This window comes from Coregonus lavaretus (assembly GCF_964263955.1).
Source record: "Coregonus lavaretus genome assembly, chromosome: 29".
Taxonomy (NCBI): Eukaryota; Metazoa; Chordata; class Actinopteri; order Salmoniformes; family Salmonidae; genus Coregonus; species Coregonus lavaretus.
The window spans coordinates 31,164,752-31,189,083 of record NC_140016.1 but is presented as its reverse complement, the minus strand read 5'-3'; the positions used below and the strand labels follow the sequence as shown (position 1 = coordinate 31,189,083).

At 42.8% G+C, this 24,332-nt stretch overlaps 1 protein-coding gene across 1 annotated transcript in view; it reads right to left on the bottom strand.

Annotated features, from left to right (window-relative positions):
* LOC311104822 (relaxin receptor 1-like) overlaps positions 1-24,332 on the bottom strand; it is a gene marked incomplete at both ends in the record, with an annotated part of 142,641 nt that overhangs the window by 96,451 nt on the left and 21,858 nt on the right. The window contains one exon of the mRNA XM_084146749.1: positions 6,176-6,322. Within this exon, the coding sequence (XP_084002875.1) occupies positions 6,176-6,322 (147 nt within the window). The remainder of the gene's footprint in view (positions 1-6,175; positions 6,323-24,332) is intronic.

The window sequence follows — 24,332 nt, the reverse complement described above, 5'->3', positions numbered from 1 at the left end:
TATACTCTTTCTCCTCTAACTTTTGTTTTACTTCAATGAAAAATAACTCCATCTTCACAATCAACAGTAGCCAAGGCCAAGGTGCCTTTTACTCACCCTCTCTCCTCAGCAGCAGGCACACGTGAGGTGAGCAGCTGGAACCAGTTTCAGCTGGACATAAGCTATACGTTTTATGAGTTGCAATTGGCTGACAAAGATAACACGCTCGTGCAGTTCTCATCACACAAACACTAAATTAACAGAGGACAGGTCCAATCTGGTCCAGCCGGTAAATCAATTTTAATTGCACATACACGAGACCCGTGGCAATGAAATCATACCCAACCCAGATCCAAGACAAAAGTCTGAGTTTAGGACCCGGACCCGCTCGGGACCTGGGTCTTATCTCGGAATTTCAGGTCTGTTGAAACCGTGAAGACCTCAAATACACAGTCACTGTTCTATTCCCAATGGCAGTTAGGATAGGTGATATCTGACAAACAAACATATACTATGTTGAAGTTTGAACAGGCCAGACTAAACCTACGTTATTTTGGTCTCACCATTAGGGATTAACATGGGTAACCAGGATCCCTGGACCACTCTTCACATTTTCGGAAATAAACGTATGACAACATTTCCCCCCAATGTCGCACTAATGCAATTCCACAAAATACACAACATGTGCCGCAGCAGATTGGCCAAAAACGTAAGAGCAAATTATCCAAACAGGTTGTTGCATGGAAGCCTTTCGCCTAGCGTATTTACTTCACACAAATTTGCCATAAATTCAAAGAACACGCATAATTGACACTGCCAGATTGCACACCAGGCCCAAATTCAGTTTAGAGTTCTCATTAAGAGCTGAGCATTTGATCCAGGTCTGACCCAAGCCCGGTGAGTTGAAGTCCGGCATAGTCCGACCTCCCAGAAATTAAATGAGCCCTAACCTGAAAAAATTGCTGATTTCTAGAAAACAGTAGGCTTTATTGATTTAAACTGGTGTTGAGAACAACGTGACGGAGGCGGTGGCAGTGGAATGAGGAGACGAGGAAACAGCCTTTGGGCCTAGAAAAAGCGCAAAGAGAGGAAAACTCACCTTAGTTATGATCAACTGAATGATGAAAATATTGGAATAAAGTCGGCTAATGGAATTGAAGGCATGTATCAAATTGTTGCTTATACTGAAACTCCCAAAGTCATATACAACCGTTAAATCAACAGTTGTGTGTGGTCACCTAGACTATCATTTCAGCACTGTTTTGGTTGGGACAGCGCCATCACGCTGCTTTGGGATAAATCAAATCAATCAATGTCAGATATTTGTTTTCACAGAATCTCCATTTGGACGTTTCGTAATAATTAGGCTGGGGAATGTTAGCTAAGTTGAGGTGAGTACTAATTATCATCTTTACTCTAGTTTGCTCATATATTTTGCTAGCATGTTATACACGTGGATTTTGCTCGTCACTCGCGTAGTAGCCTGTCCTTCTCCCAACCAAAAGCCTGTGACTTGTCTGATAATCAATCAATGTGATTTTATTTCACTGAATCTGTCTGTATATTTGGTTACTTGATCTCTGGCTGGGCAAATGGAAGTGGTAGCTCATTTATATGTTGGCTCATCTATCACTGATCAGAAACATTTAGAATGCAATAATGTAGCATAAATCAAGTGTAGTATTTATTTGTTGACTCACGTAGTATCCTTATATAGCCTTATATAAAGGCTATTTTCCTATAATCCCAATCCCACTGATACCCAAAACCTTGACTCCTGTCTTGCATGAACATTTCTAACTTTATTCTGTAATCAGTAGGTTGCATTATCAAAGCACATCTCGCCTATGCAGTTCAAAATACTGCTATAACATTTCACCCACTTCTCTGCGCTGTCTGGTATTTCTGCCCATATGAGAGCTTCGGTAGATAATGTGTGATTAACAAATGGTATGAGAGTCCATATGGATATTTTTTTTTTGAGAGTTGGTCCCTGTTTAATATACCTTGATATTTAAACATTTCCCTTCTACATCTCACCGTTATTCATGAGCTGATCTCCTATATGTATAATCATCAACTCAATTTAGCCAAATAGGAGATAATCTGAGCGCACTCTGTCGAGATAGCCTAGGCAGGCCTACTGCTGAAATGCACTGAATTAATTGAGGAAATTGATAGCGCTCTGAATTTATGAACGGCCTGTTTCTCAATTCACAACAAAGTAATTGGCGATCAAAGTTACTCTATCATTACTAAATATCAGTTTCACTTGCTGTGAAATCTTTACATAGTGGCGCAGCAAAACGGCAATGTAGCTTTAAATGAGTGCTTCCGATTTTTGTGGTATTTCCCGGGACTCTCCTGATAAATATGAATTATTCCCGGTATTTAAACATGGTAGATTTTCGGGAAAATTTTAATCCCTACTCTGCATCAATGACTGTTGGTGAGCAGGCAAGAGGTGAGGCAGGCTGGGAGGTAAGATCTTTGCCAGCGCCCCATTGATAGGCATAGCAGCATAGATCAGCTCCTGGCCCTTCATCAAAGATACTGGTCGGTCACACACAAACACACACACAGAGCACTGATTACATTATCAATGGTGGTTATGATTAGCATGGTGGAACCAACCTGATCACTGCATTCACCTTTCTATTTCACTTCAGATATCATGATATGTGAAGTGAAATAGAACGGTAAATGTAGTGATCAGGCTGGTTCCACCAGGTTAAGTAGGTTATGAAGGTGAATTGGGACAAAACGCAAAACTGTTTTGACCTTTGACCAGGTCAAATATCAATGAAGTCGTTAGCTAAGTTATACCAGAGCGGTAATTATATTCCAGTATCTCTGGTTATACTCACCACCACCGGTCGTTGCACACCAAGCTAGTTTTACTGGTGCAGACTTGGGGTCCGACAAACTCCAAGCACCTATTCCGACAGCATACTAAGTTCCTTCGGCAGGGCATGCAAACCATATAACTTTGGCTGTGGAGGTATGGTCAATTCGTCCGTATAGGTCCCGGGATCCTTTGAACGCATTTGGGGGCGATGAAACAATGGAGCCCCATTCAATGAAGGGATGTGAAGTGGGAGCAGGGGTGATTTGCACATGGATCTTGGCAAAAGGAGGCATGATTTGTTGACATAATTGTAATCCAAACCCAACCTTTATTTACTTGTTGTGACGCACTGAGGTTCCAAACTCAGTTTTAGACAAGACTGACTTTATGACCAAAATTATCCCATTTACACTTTGTAGTCCATTTTGACACTAGAATCAATGTTTCTGACTCATATCGATGCAACAAAGGCCGTTTTCAAAGGGATTAGTTGCTTTTTAGGGGCAGACGTTTTTAAAATAATATCTCCTTTCTACTTAGGCCTAAGTGTAGGTCTACACTCATTCACCACAGTATTTCGCACAAATCTAAAAGCAGGAACAATGGAATTATGGGCTAGTAGAAGGAGTTTCCACCATATTGCTTAGGATACCAGTCATTATATGACTCAAGGGGGAGCCACCAATGGAGAGAATAGTGAGACGCTGGACGGAGGGAGCGGAATACTGATTGGAATATGTTCAAGGACTCATCTACCCATGATTCATCCACTAACATTGAGGAATAAACATCATCAGTCACGAGTTTCAGCAAAAAATGTGTTGATGATATTGTACCCCAACCAAAAACCATGGATGAACGGAGGAATCCATGCCATGCTGAGAGCACGTACTGCAGAATTCAACGTCCGCATAGCAAACCCTGATGACACGGTTGCGCTCGATGCACACAAGGCGAGCAGGTACGAGCTCCGGAATCCGTTAGGGATGCAATAAGACAATATAGACTCAAACTGGAATCACAATACAACAGCTCAGAAACACGACACATGTGGCAAGGACTACAGGCCATTATGAACTACAAGGGCATATCCAGCTGTGTGATGCCCACCGAGTCCTCCCTCCCAGATGAGCTCAACACATTCTATGCTCGCTTTGAGGTGAACAACACAGAGCCATCCAGTAGGGCTCCCACTGCTCTCCAAGGCTGACTGAGGAATAGTCTCAAGAGAGTGAAAACTCACAATGCCGCCGGCCTAGATGGCATCCCTGGCCGTGTCCTCAGAGCGTGCGCCGACCAGCTGGCAGGCGTCAACATGTCCCTATCCCTGGCTGTAGTCCCCACATGCTACAACCACCATGGTTCCAGTGCCGAAGAACACCAAGGTGACATGCATAAATGACTATCGCCCCATTGTACTCACCCCGTCAAGTTCAATTTCAAGTTTTATTTGTCACATGCACAAGTACAATGAAATGCTTAACTTAGTTTACCTTCGCAAACAGTGCACTATTCGATATCAAAAAAGTATTTTAAGTGCCAGTACCAAAATTACAATGTGCAGGGATACTGGAGTATTGAGGTAGATATGTACATATAGGCAGGGATTAGGAGAAAGTGACTGGTAGCAGGATAAATAATAATAATAAATAATAATAATAATAATAATAATAGTAAACAGTATAGTAGCAGCAGCATACGTGGTGGGTGGGTGTGTGCTTGGTGGTGATTGTGTGTATGTAAGTGTGTGTGTGTGTGTGCACGCAAGAGTGTCAGTGTAGGCGTGATAGGCGGATATACATGTAAATAGGGCTGAAAAGTGACTGGTAGCAGGAATATATACAGTAAATATAATGTAAATACTTATTGTAATTACTAATGGTAAGATCTACATGTAAACAGGAGTAATAGTGACCAGTAGCAGGATAAATAGATAGATACTAATGGCAATCAGTAATCAATGAACAGCAGCATAGGGGTAATAATACATTGAATCAATAATAAGTTTAGTAGCAGTGTAGATGTGACGGGGAGCAATAGTTGTTAGCTATTTAACAGTCTTATGGCCAGGTGATAGAAGCTGTTTAAGAGTCTGTTGGTCTGAGACATGATGCACCAGTACCACCTTCCGGACGGGAGCATGGAGAACAGTTCAACATTTTTTGGGAGACTTTCTCATCATGAAGTGCTTCGAGAGAATGGTCATGGCCCACATTTGTCAAGGCCCAGATCAAGGACAGCATGCTAGACACACTGGACCCATTCCAATTTGCCTACCATTCCAACAGATCCACGGAAAATGCCATCTCCATCGCTATCCACATGGCCTTATCACACCTGGACAAGAGGAACACCTATGTAAGATGTTGTTCAATGACTAGGTCAGCATTCAACACCATTGTTCCCTCCAAGCTTGTCACCAAGCTCAGGGCCCTGGGTCTCCAAACCACCCTCACCCTCTGCAACTGGATCCTGGACTTCCTGACGGGCAGGCCACAGGCTGTGAGGATTGGCAACAACACCTCCCCCACTCTGACTCTCAACACGGGCGCCCCCCAGGGATGTGTCCTCAGCCCGCTGCTGTACTCCCTGTTCATGACTGCGTGGCGAAGCATGACACCAACCCAATCATCAAGTTTGCAGACGACACCACGGTGGTAGGCCTGAACACTGATAACAACGAGTCAGCCTAAAGGGAGGAGGTCAGAGACCTGGCAGTGTGGTGCCAAAACAACAGCCTCTCCCTCAACGTCAGCAAAACGAAGGAGTTGATTGTTGACTTCAGGAAGCAGGGAGGAGGACATGCCCCGATTTACATCGACGGGACTGCCGAGGGTGCTATGGTCTGCCCAGTGCATCGCTGGAGACATGCTCCCCACCATACAGGATATCTACTCCAAATGGTGCTTGAGGAAGGCCCGCAACATCATCAAGGACCCCGATCACCCTAGCCACGGACTATTCACTCCACTCCTGACTTTATGTTTTTTTACCCCATATGTAACTCTGTGTTGTTTTTTATTGCACTACTTTGCTTTATCTTGGCCAGGTCGCAGTTGTAAATGAGAACCTGTTCTCAACTGGCTTACCTGGTTAAATAAAGGTGAAAAAAAAAAAAAAAAAAAAAAAAAATTATGTCTGCATTTTGGAGTAGAATGTCCTTTTAAAAAGTGAACAGAACTGACCTTCTGTGCACTGATAATCTAATTGTGAGTTGTCCAATGATTTATTCTGCCTACTACTTGAACATACTGTATAATAAAACAGTTGCTAGAAAACACGTGCAATAAGTTGCTAGTTTGACACGTGCAATAATTAAATATATAAATGAATAAACTGATGACTCACCACAGTTCTCCTCGTCCGCTTCATTTCCACAGTCATCTATACCATTGCAGTGCATGAGCTGGGGCAGGCACATGCTCAGGTTGCCACAAGGAAAATATCCTAGGGGGCAATTCGTCTTCTCCTCTGAGATGTTGAACGAAGTTCCTGCTGAAAATTCAAGAGCCGTGTTTCAATTTCAAAGTTGGTGTCTCTAGTTGAGGGTAAACACATACTACACTGAACAAAAATATAAACGCAACATGTAAAGTATTGGTCCCATGAGCTGAAATAAAATAAAAATGTAGTTTACATCCCTGTTAGTTAGCATTTCTCCTTTGCCAAGATAATCCATCCACCTGACAGGTGTGGCATATCAAGAAACTGATTAAACAGAATGATCATTACACAGGTGCACCTTGTGCCGGGGACAATAAAAGGCCACTTTAAAATCAAATCAAATCAAATGTATTGGTCACATACACATGGTTAGCAGATGTTATTGCGAGTATAGCTAAATGCTTGTGCTTCTGGTTCCGACAGTGCAGCAATATCTAGCAAGTAATATCTAACAATTCCACAACAAATACCTAATACACACAAAATCTAAGTAAAGGAATGGGATAAGAATATATAATATATGGATGAGCAATGTCATTGTCAGAGCGGCATAGGCTAAGATGCAATAAATTGTATAGAATACAGTATATACATCTGAGATGGGTAATGCAAGATATGTAAACATTATTAAAGTGGCATTATTAAAGTGACTAGTGTTCCATTTATTAAAGTGGCCAGTGATTTTCAAGTCTGTATGTTGGCAGCAGCCTCTCTGTGCTAGTGATGGCTGTTCAACAGTCTGATGGCCTTGAGATATAAGCTGTTTTTCAGTCTCTCGGTCCCAGCTTTGATGCACCTGTACTGACCTCGCCTTCTGGATGATAGCGGGGTGAACAGGCAGTGGCTCTGGTTGTTGTTGTCCTTGATGATCTTTTTGGTCTTCCTGTGACATCGGGTGCTGTAGGTGTCCTGGAGGGCAGGTAGTTTGCCTCTGGTGATGCGTTGTGCAGACCGCACCACCCTCTGGAGAGCCCTGTGGTTGTGGGCGGTGCAGTTACCGTACCAGGCGGTGATACAGCCCGACAGGATGCTCTCAATTGTGCATCTGTAAAAGTTTGTGAGGGTTTTAGGTGACAGGCCAAATTTTTTCAGAGACGCTGTTGCGCCTTCTTCACCACACTGTCTGTGTGGTTGGACCATTTCAGTTCGTCAGTGATATGTATGCCGAGGAACTTAAAACTTTCCACCTTCTCCACTTCTCCACAGATGTCTCAAGTTTTGAGGGAGCGTGCAATTCGCATGTTGACTGCATGAATGTCCAGCAGAGCTGTTGCCAGAGAATTGAATGTTAATTTCTCTACGATAAGCTGCCTCCAACGTCAATTTAGAGAATTTGGCAGTACGTCCAACCGCAGACCACGTTTAACCACGCCAGCCCAGGACCTCCACATCTGGCTTCTTCACCCGTGTGTGTGTGGGGGGGGGGGGGAGCGGGAGCCAGGCAATATCGTCCGCTATTATCCTCAGTAATTTTCCATCCAAGTTGTCAGACCCAGTTGGCTTGTCATTGTTGATAGAAAACACTCACTTTACGGAATTCTAAATTACAATGCTTTTCTTTCATAATTTGGTCAGTTACAGTATACTTGGATGTGTAGGGTTGTCATGCCTAAGTTTGCTGATCTTGCCAATGAAAAAATAATTAAAGTATTTGGCAATATCAGTGGGTTTTGTAATGAATGAGCCATCTGATTCAATGAATGATGGAGCTGTTTGCCTTTTTGCCCAAAATGTCATTTAAGGTGCTCCAAAGCTTTTTACTATTATGCTTTATATAATTTATCTTTGTTTCATAGCATAGTTTCTTCTTCTTTTTATTCAGTAACCATACAATTTTTCAGTTCCTCAAAACCGCCATAAAAAAGCCACACTACGGTTTGCAACTGCACATGGAGACAAAGATCGTAGTTTTTGGAGAAATGTCCTCTGTTCTGATTAAACAAAAGGGGGGGGGGGGGGGGGAGATATCATTATTTTGTGTGGAAATAAATAATTCTGATTGGCTGGGCCTGGCTCCCCAGTGGGTGGGCCTATGCCCTCCAAGGGCCTAATGAATTTATTTTCTATTGACTTATTTCCTTCTATGAACTGTAACTCAGTAAAAATGTTTAAATTGTTGCATATTGCGTTTATATTTTTGTTCAGTATATAAGTGGAGAGTTGGAACACGTAACACCACATAAAATTAAAAAGCGGTTGACAATTTTAAACTGGGTGTATTTCCTGAGTGGGAACACATTTAAATATTAAAGGAGCCCTCTAAAAATTATTCAAGGAAACATCTCACTGTATCGTCAACTCAAGGGGAGCTAGCTGTACATAATCAGCCAGTGAGTTCTGGATGGGTTTTTCCAAAACACTTGAGCGTTTTTCTATCAATGTTTCAATTAGCAGTCATTTATGAAAATTTGTGAAACATGAACTATTAACAGGACTCCCATGGTTTTCCGTTCACAGAGTTGATTTAGTCTTAGTTCAGAGTGTTTATGTGCTCTCTGGAGGAAAGGCTAGATGCATAATACAAATGATGAACATCTTTTATCTGCTTTCATGATAATCAAACTAAACGGGTGCACTTTTACATACAAAGGCCACTCACTGCCTATATGTTCCTGAAATATACCCACACGTCATACTATAGTTGGTTATATGTTTCTGAAGCACACAGCTCTGACTGCTTACTGAAGCATTTGTCAGTGCAGGCTTGAACCTCAATTTCCATCCCAATTTCCACTAACAATCAAAAACCAATGCAAAGCTGCTGACTGGTTGAGTGCCTCGTTTATGGAATATTGATCCATATTCAACCAATGGACCAGATACTTTATTGTCCATTCGTTAGAACAGAAATGTGTCTTCTGCCTTTCCCAACACCCCCAGATATACGCACACACACACACACACGCACGCACACACACACAAACACACACACTGAGAGGCACAGGGTCAGCCGCAGTAAAGCACCCCTGGATGGAGAGCAATTGTGGGGGGTTAAGTGCCTTGCTCAAGGGCACAACGGCACATGGCATCAGAGATCAGCAGCTGCCAGTTCAGTTCCATTACCATGTTTTGTGTCGCCCGGCCCGGACCGGGGCAGCTGGTCTGCCTTACTAACCTCTAGGCCAGAGATCATCAACTAGATTCAGCCCAGGCCAATTTTTTTCTTGAGCAGATGGTCAGGGGGCTGGAAGATAATTACAAATAATTTGTAGACTGCAAAGTGACTACAAGAATTAAGCTCAAACAGATATAATATTTGACTAAGACATAATCATTTCTAATCTTGCTTAAATGTGTATACGATCACATATATCTCTCTTTGGTACAGATTTCCTAAATTAAAATCACTTGGAGATGATTTGCTGGTGCTGGGGGGCCAAATAAAATCACTGCGGGCCTCCAGTTGGGGAACCCTGCTCTAGGCTACTGCCGCACAGCACTTATATTTCCATGACTGATCAAAACTCATTTTCTCATGTCTCTCTCTTGTCCCTGGTGAGCAATATGTTTAGAACATCGAATCGCAAAGAAATTGCAGTATCGAGTCACAATACATACAGAATCGAGAGAATCGCAATATATATAATATCGGTACCTAAGTATCATAATAATATTGTGAGGTCCCTGGGAATTCCTAGCCCTAGTTGACACATGGTCATCATAGTTTACTGACCAGATAACAACCAAAACTATGACATCTTTCCCAGTCGTCTTGATGTCATCATGAAAATACATCTTTACCTGGTTGTAATTTGGTTATCCAACGCCTCTCCAATCAGAAAATTTTAATGACACATTTTCTCACTGAGATCATGAGCCTAAAGACTATATGAACCCAAAATCCAGGTGTGTAACAGCTGTAGTGACACCTCCGTGCTTATTGTAAAGATGAACATGGTTAAGGGCCATGGTAAGTCATGTGCAAACCTAAGGACCTAAGGGCTTTGGCTAACCTCAGCCATGCACGTAATCACAAAAGAGACTTGAGTGAGGGACCTAGAATCACACTCGCTCTGAGACATTCACTGCTCTCAAACTTAATCACGGAGGGTCTGATGTGGTGTAACACAGTCTCAGGAGAAGGATGATTCCAACCATCCATCTGAGCTTATACACAAGCTCACCTAAGGAAAACCAGTATACCGACTGTAAACTATAGCCACCAAGATGCCAAGGAGAACTGCAGTCCTTATGGTGTCTAGTATAATTTCAGTGGAAAATAAATACAGCTTTGGTAGTACCCCCCCCCCCCATTTCAATACCAGGCACAGACAGTGACCATGTTCACATGCACAGCAATATCCCATTATTATTCGGGATACTCAAGTATCAACATAATATCTTATGTTTCACCGAGTCGTGGCTGAACGACGACATGGACAACATACAGCTAGCGGGCTATACGCTACATCGGCAGGATAGAACGGCTGACTCCGGTAAGACAAGGGGTGGTGGTCTGTGTATATTTGTAAACAACAGCTGGTGCACAAAATTAAATACTAAGGAAGTCTCGAGGTTTTGCTCGCCTGAGGTAGAGTATCTTATGATAAGCTGTAGACCACACTATTTACCAAGAGAGTTTTCATCTATATTTTTCATAGCTGTCTATTTACCACCACAAACCAATGCTGGCATTAAGATTGCACTGAATGACCTGTATAAGGCCATAAGTCAACAGGAAAATGCTCATCCAGAGGCAGCGCTCCTAGTGGCCGGGGACTTTAATGCAGGGAAATTTACATCTGTTTTACCTAATTTCTACCAGCATGTTAAATGTGCAACCAGAGGAAAAAAAACTCTAGAACACCTTTACTCCACACACAGAGAAGCATAGAAAGCTCTCCATCGCCCTCCATTTGGCAAATCTGACCATAACTCTATCCTCCTGATTCCTGCTTATAAGCAAAAACTAAAGCAGGAAGCACCAGTGACTCGGTTAATAAAAAAGTGGTCAGATGACGCAGATGCTAAGATACAGGACTGTTTTGCTAGCACAGACTGGAACATGTTCCGGGATTCTTCAGATAGCATTGAGGAGTACACCACATCAGTCACTGGCTTCATCAATAAGTGCATCGATGATGTCTTCCCCACAGTGACCGTACGTAAATACCCCAACCAGAAGCCATGGATTACAAGAAACATCCGCACTGAGCTAAAGGGTAGAGCTGCCGCTTTCAAGGAGCGGGACTCTAACCCGGACGCTTATAAGAAATCCCGCTATGACCTCCGACGAACCATCAAACAGGCAAAGAGTCAATACAGGACTAAGATTGAATCGTACTACACCGGCTCTGACGCTCGTCGGATGTGGCAGGGCTTGAAAACTATTACAGACTACAAAGGGAAGCACAGCCGCGAGCTGCCCAGTGACACAAGACTTCCAGATGAGCTAAACCACTTCTATGCTCGCTTTGAGACAAGCAACACTGAAGCATGCATGAGAGCACCAGCTGTTCCGGATGACTATGTGATCACGCTCTCTGTAGCCGATGTGAGTAAGACTTTTAAGCAGGTCAACATTCATTCACAAGGCCGCAGGGCCAGACGGATTACCAGGACGTGTACTCCGAGCATGTGCTGACCAACTGGCAAGTGTCTTCACTGACATTTTCAACATGTCCTTGACTGAGTCTGTAATACCAACATGTTTCAAGCAGACCACCATAGTCCCCGTGCCCAAGGACACTAAGATAACCTGCCTAAATGACTACCGACCCGTAGCACTGACGTCTGTAGCCATGAAGTGCTTTGAAAGGCTGGTCATGGCTCACATCAACACCATTATCCCAGAAACCCTAGACCCACTCCAATTTGCATACCGCCCCAACAGATCCACAGATGATGCAATCTCTATTGCACTCCACACTGCCCTTTCCCACCTGGACAAAAGGAACACCTACGTGAGAATGCTATTCATTGACTACAGCTCAGCATTCAACACCATAGTGCCCTCAAAGCTCATCACTAAGCTAAGGATCCTGGGACTAAACACCTCCCTCTGCAACTGGATCCTGGACTTCCTGACGGGCCACCCCCAGGTGGTAAGGGTAGGTAAAAACACATCTGCCACACTGATCCTCAACACAGGGGCCCCTCAGGGGTGCGTGCTCAGTCCCCTCCTGTACTCCCTGTTCACCCATGACTGCATGGCCAGGCACGACTCCAACACCATCATTAAGTTTGCCGACGACACAACAGTGGTAGGCCTGATCACCGACAACGATGAGACAGCCTATAGGGAGGAGGTCAGAGACCTGGCCGTGTGGTGCCAGGTTAACAACCTCTCCCTCAACGTGACCAAGACACGGAGATGATTGTGGACTACAGGAAAAAAAGAGGACTGAGCACGCCCCCATTCTCATCGACGGGGCTGTAGTGGAACAGGTTGAGAGCTTCAAGTTCCTTGGTGTCCACATCAACCACGAACTACCATGGTCCAAACACACCAAGACAGTCGTGAATAGGGTACGACAAAGCCTATTCCCCCTCAGGAGACTGAAAAGATTTGGCATGGGTCCTCAGATCCTCAAAAAATTATACAGCTGCACCATCTTGAGCATCCTGACTGGTTGCATCACCGCCTGGTATGGCAACTGCTTGGCCTCCGACCGCAAGGCACTACAGAGGGTCACTGGGTCCAAGCCTTCATGCCATCCAGGACCTCTATACCAGGCGGTGTCAGAGGAAGGCCCTCAAAATTGTCAAAGACTCCAGCCACCCTAGTCATAGACTGTTCTCTCTGCTACCGCACGGCAAGCGGTACCGGAGTGCCAAGTCTAGATCCAAAAGACTTCTCAACAGCTTCTACCCCCAAGCCAAAAGACTCATGAACAGCTAATCATGGCTACCCGGACTATTTGCACTGCCCCCCACCCCATCTTTTTACGCTGCTGCTACTAATTAATTATTTATGCATAGTCACTTTAACTCTACCCACATGTACATTTTACTTCAACTACCTCAACTAGCCGGTGCCCCCGCACATTGACTCTGCACCGGTACCCCCCTATATATATAGCCTCCCTACTGTTATTGTATTTGACTACTGCTTTTTTTTTCTCAACACTTTTTTGTTGTTGTTTTGTTTTACTTTTTTTATTAAAAATAAATGCACTGTTGGTTAAGGGCTATAAGTAAGCATTTCACTGTAATGTCTGCCCCTGTTGTATTCGGCGCATGTGGCCAATAACATTTTATTTTATTTGAAATAAGCTCCTATCCTAGTTTTGAGAAACCCGAAGAAGATGCCTTGGATCTGCTGATCTTAGACGAGATACTGTGGAATGTAAACATCTTATCCTGTTTACTGTTGTTTTTTGCAGTCTGTGCAGGCTCAATTTAGCATATTTTCACCTTTGAAGTTCAGATGGGAAAAGTAATGGTTGAATAGTGACTGATGTCTGTACACTGACTGTAGGCCTCAAATGTAGCTATTATAATAACTCCTGCAGAACTAAGAGTTTCTTGCAGTAAAATGATAAACCAAATATACATTTTGTCTCGGGAACAGGAGTGAAAAAATATGAATTCATTCATCTTGAGGAAATGCGAATGCGCACTTATTAATAAAAAATTGTGTGTAGCCTAAAACCGAAAGAAATTCAAGCAACACCCAATCTGACAGTATTTGACTTTTAACCACGTAAAATATGCATCCAAGACTAATTGAAATACTTTGAGAAACATGGTGGATCGTTTTCACAGCTTTTCATTTCCTTAAAACAAATCAACAAACTGATGTCATTAGGAAATGTAGCACCGGAAATCTCCCCGGTCCCTAAACGTCTTCGCTCTGTGAGAGAAGTAGAAATTAAACTTTACAGATGTCAACTAGATTGTTGATGATGCATTCATTCTATCGATTTATGACATTATTCCAGTGAGCAAGGCTTTATTTAGTATTCTAGAGCAGGGTTTCCCAAACTCTGAAAGTTTTAAGCCTCATTTAGATATTTCTCTGCTTATAAATTCTAACATTTGGTAGGCTATTTCTTAGTCAACTTGTCATATAATTAGATACAAGCAGCTTCTCTTCTGTCATTACTTGATGCTATAGAACAGGGTTTCCCAGACAATGATAATTTGGTAAAATGGATGTCTCAGGTAGTTATTGACAGGATGAATTAGCATCACCCCTGGAAGTTCCGTGGCACTTGGTCAACCCCTTGCCAATGGCTGATCTGATGAATGCTCGTTCCCCATCCCACAGTTTCAATGGATTAATGGAGCGTTACAGCTAGGTAGCATTAGCAAGGCTAACTGCTTGGTATCCAATGGAGAATCTACTGTATGTTTTTTTTTTTTGTGGGTAGATCAGCTTTAATATTGCAGATAGATTGTAACTTCCATCAATGTAATTGTCTGCATCACTTCCAATCCCCCATATGTTTTTTGTCTCTCATATATAAAGTGGGGAAAAAGTATTTAGTCAGCCACCAATTGTGCAAGTTCTCCCACTTAAAAAGTTGAGAGAGGCCTGTAATTTTCATCATAGGTACACGTCAACTATGACAGACAAATTGAGAATTTTTTTTCCAGAAAATCACATTGGAGGATTTTTTATGAATTTATTTGCAAATTATGGTGGAAAATAAGTATTTGGTCACCTACAAACAAGCAAGATTTCTGGCTCTCACAGACCTGTAACTTCTTCTTTAAGAGGCTCCTCTGTCCTCCACTCGTTACCTATATTAATGGCACCTGTTTGAACTTGTTATCAGTATAAAAGACACCTGTCCACAACCTCAAACAGTCACACTCCAAACTCCACTATGGCCAAGACCAAAGAGCTGTCAAAGGACACCAGAAACAAAATTGTAGACCTGCACCAGGCTGGGAAGACTGAATCTGCAATAGGTAAGCAGCTTGGTTTGAAGAAATCAACTGTGGGAGCAATTATTAGGAAATGGAAGACATACAAGACCACTGATAATCTCCCTCGATCTGGGGCTCCACGCAAGATCTCACCCCGTGGGGTCAAAATGATCACAAGAACGGTGAGCAAAAATCCCAGAACCACACGGGGGGACCTAGTGAATGACCTGCAGAGAGCTGGGACCAAAGTAACAAAGCCTACCATCAGTAACACACTACGCCGCCAGGGACTCAAATCCTGCAGTGCCAGATGTGTCCCCCTGCTTAAGCCAGTACATGTCCAGGCCCGTCTGAAGTTTGCTAGAGTGCATTTGGATGATCCAGAAGAGGATTGGGAGAATGTCATATGGTCAGATGAAACCAAAATAGAACTTTTTGGTAAAAACTCAACTCGTCGTGTTTGGAGGACAAAGAATGCTGAGTTGCATCCAAAGAACACCATACCTACTGTGAAGCATGGGGGTGTAAACATCATGCTTTGGGGCTGTTTTTCTGCAAAGGGACCAGGACGACTGATCCGTGTAAAGGAAAGAATGAATGGGGCCATGTATCGTGAGATTTTGAGTGAAAACCTCCTTCCATCAGCAAGGGCATTGAAGATGAAACGTGGCTGGGTCTTTCAGCATGACAATGATCCCAAACACACCGCCCGGGCAACGAAGGAGTGGCTTCGTAAGAAGCATTTCAAGGTCCTGGAGTGGCCTAGCCAGTCTCCAGATCTCAACCCCATAGAAAATCTTTGGAGGGAGTTGAAAGTCTGTGTTGCCCAGCGACAGCCCCAAAACATCACTGCTCTAGAGGAGATCTGCATGGAGGAATGGGCCAAAATACCAGCAACAGTGTGTGAAAACCTTGTGAAGACTTACAGAAAACGTTTGACCTGTGTCATTGCCAACAAAGGGTATATCACAAAGAATTGAGAAACTTTTGTTATTGACCAAATACTTATTTTCCACCAAAATTTGCAAATAAATTCATTAAAAATCCTACAATGTGATTTTCTTATGTTTTTTTTCTCATTTTGTCTGTCATAGTTGACGTGTACCTATGATGAAAATTACAGGCCTCTCTCATCTTTTTAATTGGGAGAACTTGCACAATTGGTGGCTGACTAAATACTTTTTCCCCCACTGTATATATATATATATATATATATATATATATACAGTGGGGAGAACAAGTATTTGATACACTGCGGATTTTGCAGGTTTTCCTACTTACAAAGCATGTAGAGGTCTGTAATTTTTTATCATAGGTACACTTCAACTGTGAGAGACGGAATCTAAAACAAAATCCAGAAAATCACATTGTATGAATTTTAAGTAATTAATTTGCATTTTATTGCATGACATAAGTATTTGATCACCTACCAACCAGTAAGAATTCCGGCTCTCACAGACCTGTTAGTTTTTCTTTAAGAAGCCCTCCTGTTCTCAACTCATTACCTGTATTAACTGCACCTGTTTGAACTCATTACCTGTATAAAAGGCACCTGTCCACACACTCAATCAAACAGACTCCAACCTCTCCACAATGGCCAAGACCAGAGCGTTGTGTAAGGACATCAGGGTTAAAATTGTAGACCTGCACAAGGCTGGGATGGGCTACAGGACAATAGGCAAGCAGCTTGGTGAGAAGGCAACAACTGTTGGCGCAATTATTAGAAAATGGAAGAAGTTCAAGATGACGGTCAATCACCCTCGGTCTGGGGCTCCATGCAAGATCTCACCTCGTGGGGCATCAATGATCATGAGGAAGGTGAGGGATCAGCCCAGAACTACACGGCAGGACCTGGTCAATGACCTGAAGAGAGCTGGGACCACAGTCTCAAAGAAAACCATTAGTAACACACTACGCCGTCATGGATTAAAATCCTGCAGCGCACGCAAGGTCCCCCTGCTCAAGCCAGCGCATGTCCAGGCCCGTCTGAAGTTTGCCAATGACCATCTGGATGATCCAGAGGAGGAATGGGAGAAGGTCATGTGGTCTGATGAGACAAAAATAGAGCTTTTTGGTCTAAACTCCACTCGCTGTGTTTGGAGGAAGAAGAAGGATGAGTACAACCCCAAGAACACCATCCCAACCGTGAAGCATGGAGGTGGAAAAATCATTCTTTGGGGATGCTTTTCTGCAAAGTGGACAGGACGACTGCACCGTATTGAGGGGAGGATGGAAGGGGCCATGTATAACGAGATCTTGGCCAACAACCTCCTTCCCTCAGTAAGATCATTGAAGATGGGTCGTGGCTGGGTCTTCCAGCATGACAACGACCCGAAACACACAGCCAGGGCAACTAAGGAGTAGCTCCGTAAGAAGCATCTCAAGGTCCTGGAGTGGCCTAGCCAGTCTCCAGACCTGAACCCAATAGAAGATCTTTGGAGGGAGCTGAAAGTCCGTATTGCCCAGCAACAGCCCCGAAACCTGAATGATCTGGAGAAGGTCTGTATGGAGGAGTGGGCCAAAATCCCTGCTGCAGTGTGTGCAAACCTGGTCAAGACCTACAGGAAACGTATGATCTCTGTAATTGCAAACAAAGGTTTCTGTACCAAATATTAAGTTCTGCTTTTCTAATGTATCAAATACTTATGTCATGCAATAAAATGCAAATTAATTACTTAAAAATCATACAATGTGATTTTCTGGATTTTTGTTTTAGATTCCGTCTCTCACAGTTGAAGTTTACCTATGATAAAAATTACAGACCTCTACATGCTTTGTAAGTAGGAAAACCTGCAAAATCGGCAGTGTATCAAATACTTGTTCTCCCCACTGTATATGGGATGGCTTTCAATCCTTCGGTCCTTAAATGAAACTGGTATACTTTGTTATTTATCACAGTTTTCTTTAACCAATTATGTTTTTTAATGCAAGGCCGACAGTAAGTTCCTTACCTTTTGCCCCTTCCACTTTCCTCTTCCATTTTTGCTGTAATGCTGCAATTATTTGGTTGTAATTTTGGGTAGAGCAGACATTTCCATATGTTTTTGTTAGCTGCATGTGCGACATAACTCCACCAGTCCTACCGATTATATCATTTACGAAGATTATACCTTTTTTAAACATTTTGTCCAAAAAATGGTTTTCTATCAATTAGTATATCTGAGTTTAACCTCAATATTTGTTGCATTATTTGTTCTGTCGTTTCTGGAAGATTCAATTGAAATTGCAACCAACTTTCTATGGCTTGTTTTAGAAATAATGATATTTGGGACATTATTGCCTTTTCAAATAACTGAAAGTGTGAGGTTGTAATCTGAATAAAGGGAAAAAGGCCATTCTTGAACATTGGGTGAGACAATCTTACTACTTTGCTAGAGAAGCAGTTCGGATTTAAGTATAACTTTTGTATGACTGAAGCTTTTAGTGATAGGTCTAATGCTTTAATATATAATCATTTCTGTCCTCCGAATTCATATTCATTATATAAATAGGCCCATTTAATTTTGTCTGGCTTGCCGTTCCAAATAAAATGGAACTTTCTATTCAAATGTATTGGAGTGAGATCATTTATTTCATTTGGGATATGTATTCTGAGTATATCCACATCACCATCAGACCATGTTATCGGTAAACTACATGGTAATGTAAATTTTGAATTTTTTTGTGATCCAATACATAATGTAGTACATTTATCATAATTTGGTTGTAATCCAGAGAGGTTAGACAATGTATCTGTCACACCCTGGCTCTGGGACTCATTATGTTGAGCCAGGGTGTGTGCATTCTATGGGTTCATTTTCTATGTTGGGTGTCTAGGTTGTCGATGTCTATGTTTGATTTGAGTGACTCCCAATCGGAGGTAACGAGTGTCAGCTGTCGGCTCGTTATCTCTGATTGGGAGCCATATTTAAACTGTGTGTTTTCACCTTGGGGTTGTGGGTTTTTGTTCCGTGTCGGTATGTTAACCGTTGGACTTCACGAGTCGTGTTTTGTTTGTTTGTTAGTACTTTAATTAAATAAAGTCATGTTTCTTTCACACGCTGCGCCTTGGTCTACTACTCCTTTTGAAGACGATCGTGACAGTATCTAGATCCTTTATGAGGCTGTGGAGGGATTCAAGTTGTGGATTTAAAAGAAAACATGAATCATCAGCGTACAATGACACCTTTGTTTTTAAGCCCTGAATTTCTAATCCTTTGATATTATTGTTGGATCTGATTTTAATAGGTAACATCTCGATGGCCATAATAAATAGATATGCCGATAGTGGACAACCTTGTTTCACTCCTCTTGACAGTTTAAAACTTTCTGAAAAATAGCCATTATTGACTATTTTACACCTAGGGTTACTATACATGATTTTAACCCATTTTATAAGAGATTCTCCAAAATTGAAATGCTCCAGGCATTTATATATAAACCCCAGTCGTACTTTATCAAATGCCTTTTCGAAGTCTGCTATGAATAGCAGGCCTGGTTTCCCAGATTTTTCATAGTGTTCTATTGTTTCCAGTACTTGCCTTATATTATTTCCAATGTATCTTCCATGTAAAAAACCTGTCTGATTAGAATGAACAATGTCCAACAAAACCTTTTTAATTCTATGAGCTATACATTTTGCTTGAATTTTTGCATCACAACACTGAAGTGTAAGGGGGCTCCAATTTTTTTAATGGACTGGATCTTTGTATTTTCCACTTGTATCCTTTTTCAGTAATAATGAAATCAGACCTTCTTCTTGAGTGTCTGATAATCTACCATTTACATAGGAGTGGTTAAAATATGCAAATAACGGTCCTCTGAGTATATCATAAAATGTTTAGTATACCTCGACTGGTATGCCATCCAACCCTAAAGTTTTCTCGGACTTAAAGACTTTAATTGCATCCAGAAGTTCCTCCTCTGTAATTTCACCTTCACATGAGCCTTTCTGTATGGCTCTCTACAATTAGCTTCAGTTAGAGGAGATGGAGGCGACTGAAACAAAAACATATGCTTAAAGTACTTTGTTTCCTCCTTCATAATATAATTTGGTGAATCATGGGTGACTCCGTCATTTGTAACCAGTTTCAGTAAATTATTTTTGGTAGCATTCCTATGCTGAAGATTTAAAAATAATTTGGTGCATTTTTCCCCATATTCCATCCATGTGTGTTCTTAGACAAATAGGTATTCCTCATCCTTACAGCTGGATAGAAGCTTTAGATAAGAGGGAATCATCTCACTGGCAAACAACCCAGTATCCTTGGGTATTACTTTACATTGAAGGTACACAGTGGGGTAACTTTGTGTTTAGAGACACCAACAACAGAAATAAAATATGCCAAGACTGCAACTTGTCACTTCCCAATTTGTGCCTTCCATAGAGGTGTGGGTACATTGGGAAGAGCCAATGGCAGTCTTGGCAAATTTGAATTCTGCTGTGGTCGATTTCTGTAAGCAGGAAATTGCCCAGCTGCTATGTAGGATGATGTCATATTGCTTTAGTTTATAAATAGCTTCAAGGATCCATTTTTTTTGTTTTTAAATCTAATTCTCTACTTTTGATGTAAATGGCATGTTATAGAAGGATCCAGACACCTTTTTTTGTGATTTCACAAAACACTTACCCCAAACAGCAAATCACTTTCTCGTACTTGTACTGCAGTATGATCCAAGATGGCATAGTAGTGCGGTCGTGTATTCTGTTCTCGTGTAAATAGCAATTTTTTTGTTTAGTTTTTCTTTTTTTTTCATATATATTTATATCTCACTTTCCATCCTTTAACTCAATATACTTTCCTGCAACCCGCCTCACCTAATGTGGAACGGACTCTATTATTTCTTAATTTTTATCAAGAACCTACGGCTGAAACTAGCCAGCTAGCCAGCTAACTAGGTCTTCACCACTGTCCGTGGCCTGCACTACCTACCAGCCAGCTCTAGCCTGGACAATTATCGGCCAGTCTGCACAGCGTGCTATCGACCCAGAGCATATCGGATTTTCTGCCGGAATCACTGAATCACTGGACCTTAACATCGGACCATTGCAACTAGCTAGCTGCAACCGAATGGCTGTTGTTGGCTAATCACCACTGTCCTGACGTACCAGTTAGCCTTGAGCTAGCCTCGAGCCAGGCCCATCTCCCGGCTATCTACCTCTCTGTCAACCAGATGGGACCTCCTAGTGTCGACACAGAGCCCCGCCGATCCATCACGACTGGTCTGCTGACGTAATCATCTGATGTGGTTTCAACAGGCTTCCCGTTGCGACGACCACGAAGGTCCATCTGCTAGCCCCGGCCTGCTAGCACGCGCAATCAACAGCCGTGCCTCCTGCTCGCCTGTGCTGTAGCAGCCTATGAACTGCTCCCGGACTTACTTATTGCTGTTCACTGGACCTTATGATCACTCAGCTACACAGCTAATGCCTGCTAGACTGTTCCTTTACACGGTACCCCATCCTGTGTATCTGTTTAGCCTCAGCCCAAACTTTCGTCGCCATTACCAGTTGTTGTCTTAGCCCTCTCGAATAACACCTGTGATTGCGTTATGCCTCTCTCCCATGTCAATATGCCTATCCTATTGCTGTTTTGGGTTAGTTCTTATTATACAATTTCACTGTAGAGCCCCCAGTCCCGCTCAACCAGCCTCAGAGAGCTCCTTTGTCCCACCCCCATACACGCGGAGAAAGGCTCAATCGGTACCTCCAGTGATGCTATCTCTTTCATAGTTACCCAATGCTTAGGTGTACCTCCACTGTACTCATATCCTTCCATATCCTTGTCTGTACATAATTCCCTGAATCTATTCTACAACGCCCGGAAATCTGCCCCTTTTATTCTCTGTACCCAACGCACTAGAAGACCAGTTCTTAAAGCCTTTAGCCGTATCCTTATTCTATTCCTCCTCTGTTCCTCTGGTGATGTCGAGGTTAACACAGGCCCTGTAGACCCCAGTATCACTCCTACCCCCCATGCGCTATCATTTGTTGATTTCTGTAAACGTAAAAGCCTTGGTTTCTTGCATGTTAAGATTAGAAGCCTCCTCCCCAAGTTTGAGTTATTAACTGCGTTACCACACTCTGCCAACCCTGAGGTTCTAGCAGTGTCTGAATTTTGGCTTAGGAAGGTTGCCAAAAATTCAGACATTTCCATCCCGAACTACAACATTTTCCGTCTAGATAGAACTGCCAAAGGGGGCGGAGTTGCAATCTACTGTAGAGATAGCCTGCAGAGTTCTATCATACTATCCAGGTCTGTGCCCAAACAGTTTGAGCTTCTACTTCTAAAAATCCACTTTTCCAGAAATAAGTCTCTCACTGTTGCCGCTTGCTACAGACCCCCCTCAGCCCCCAGTTGTGCCCTGGACACCATATGTGAATTGCTTGCCCCCCATCTATCCTCAGAGTTCGTACTGCTTGGTGACCTAAACTGGGATATGCTTAACACCCCGGCCATCCTACAAACTAGATGCCCTCAAACCTCTAAACTAGATGCCCTCAATCTCACACAAATTATCAAGGAACCTACCAGGGACAACCTTAAATCCATAAACATGGGCACCCTCATAGATTACATTCGGACTAATTTACCCTCTAAATACACTTCCGCTGTCTTCAACCAGGATCTCAGCGATCACTGCCTCATTGCCTGCGTCCGTAATGGTTCTGCTGTCAAACAACCACCCCTCATCTTTGTCAAACGCTCCTTAAAACACTTCAGCAAGCAGGCCTTTCTAATTGACCTAGCCCGGGTATCCTGGATGGATATCGATCTCATTCCGTCAGTAGAGGATGCCTGGATGTTCTTCAAAAGTGCTTTCCTCTCCAACTTCAATAAGCATGCCCCATTCAAAATATTCAGAACTAAGAACAGATATAGCCCCTGGTTCACCCCAGACTTGACTGCACTTGACCAGCACAAAAACATTCTGTAGCGTACTGCATTTGCATCGAACAGCCCCTGCGATATGCACATTTTCAGGGAAGTCAGGAACCAATATACACAATCAGTTAGGAAAGCAAAGGCTAGCTTTTTCAAATAGAAATTTGCATCCTGTAGCACTAACTCCAAAACGTTTTGGGACACTGTAAAGTCCAAGGAGAATAAGAGCACCTCCTCCCAGCTACCCACTGCACTGAGGCTAGGAAACACTGTTACCACCAATACATCTACGATAATCGAGAATTTCAATAAGCATTTTGCTACGGCTGGCCATGTTTTCCACCTGGCTACCCCTACCCCCGCCACCAGCTCTACACCCTCCGCTGCCACTTGCCCATGCCGACCCCCCGCTTCTCCTTCACCCAAATTCAGATAGCTGATGTCCTGACAGAGCTGCTAAATCTGGACCCCTACAAATCAGCTGGGCTAGACAATCTGGACCCTTTCTTATTAGAATTAGCTGCTGAAATTGTCGCAACCCCTATTACTAGCCTGTGCAACCTCTCTTTCGTATCGTCTGAGATCCCCAGAGATTGGAAAGCTGCCGCGGTCATCCCCCTCTTCAAAGGGGGTGACACTCTAGATCCAAACTGTTACAGACCTATATGCATCCTGCCCTTCGAAAGTATTTGAAAGCCAAGTTAACAAACAGATCACCAACCATTTCTGTCACGCCATGGCCTTGAGAGCCCGGTTTTCTTTAGTGGGTTTGGTCAGGGTTTGAATTTCTATGTGTAAGATCTAGATATTGTAGATCTATGTTGGCCGGGTGTGGTTCCCAATCAGAGGCAGCTGTCAATCGTTGTCTCTGATTGGGGATCAGAGGCAGCCATGTTGCCTACCTATGTTGTGGGATCTTGTTTCTGTGTGTTTGGCTTGTTTGATGTTAGCCTTTAGAACTTCACGTTAAATCAAATCAAATCAAATCAAATCAAATTTTATTGGTCACATGCGCCGAATACAACAGGTGCAGACATTACAGTGAAATGCTTACTTACAGCCCTTAACCAACAGTGCATTTATTTAAAACAAAAAAGTAAGAATAAAACAACAACAAAAAAGTGTTGAGAAAAAAAGAGCAGAAGTAAAAAATAAAGTGACAGTAGGGAGGCTATATATACAATAGAATAAAGTGACAGTAGGGAGGCTATATATACAGGGGGGTACCGTTGCATAGTCAGTGTGCGGGGGCACCGGCTAGTTGAGGTAGTTGAGGTAATATGTACATGTGGGTAGAGTTAAAGTGACTATGCATAAATACTTAACAGAGTAGCAGCAGCGTAAAAAGGATGGGGTGGGGGGGCAGTGCAAATAGTCCG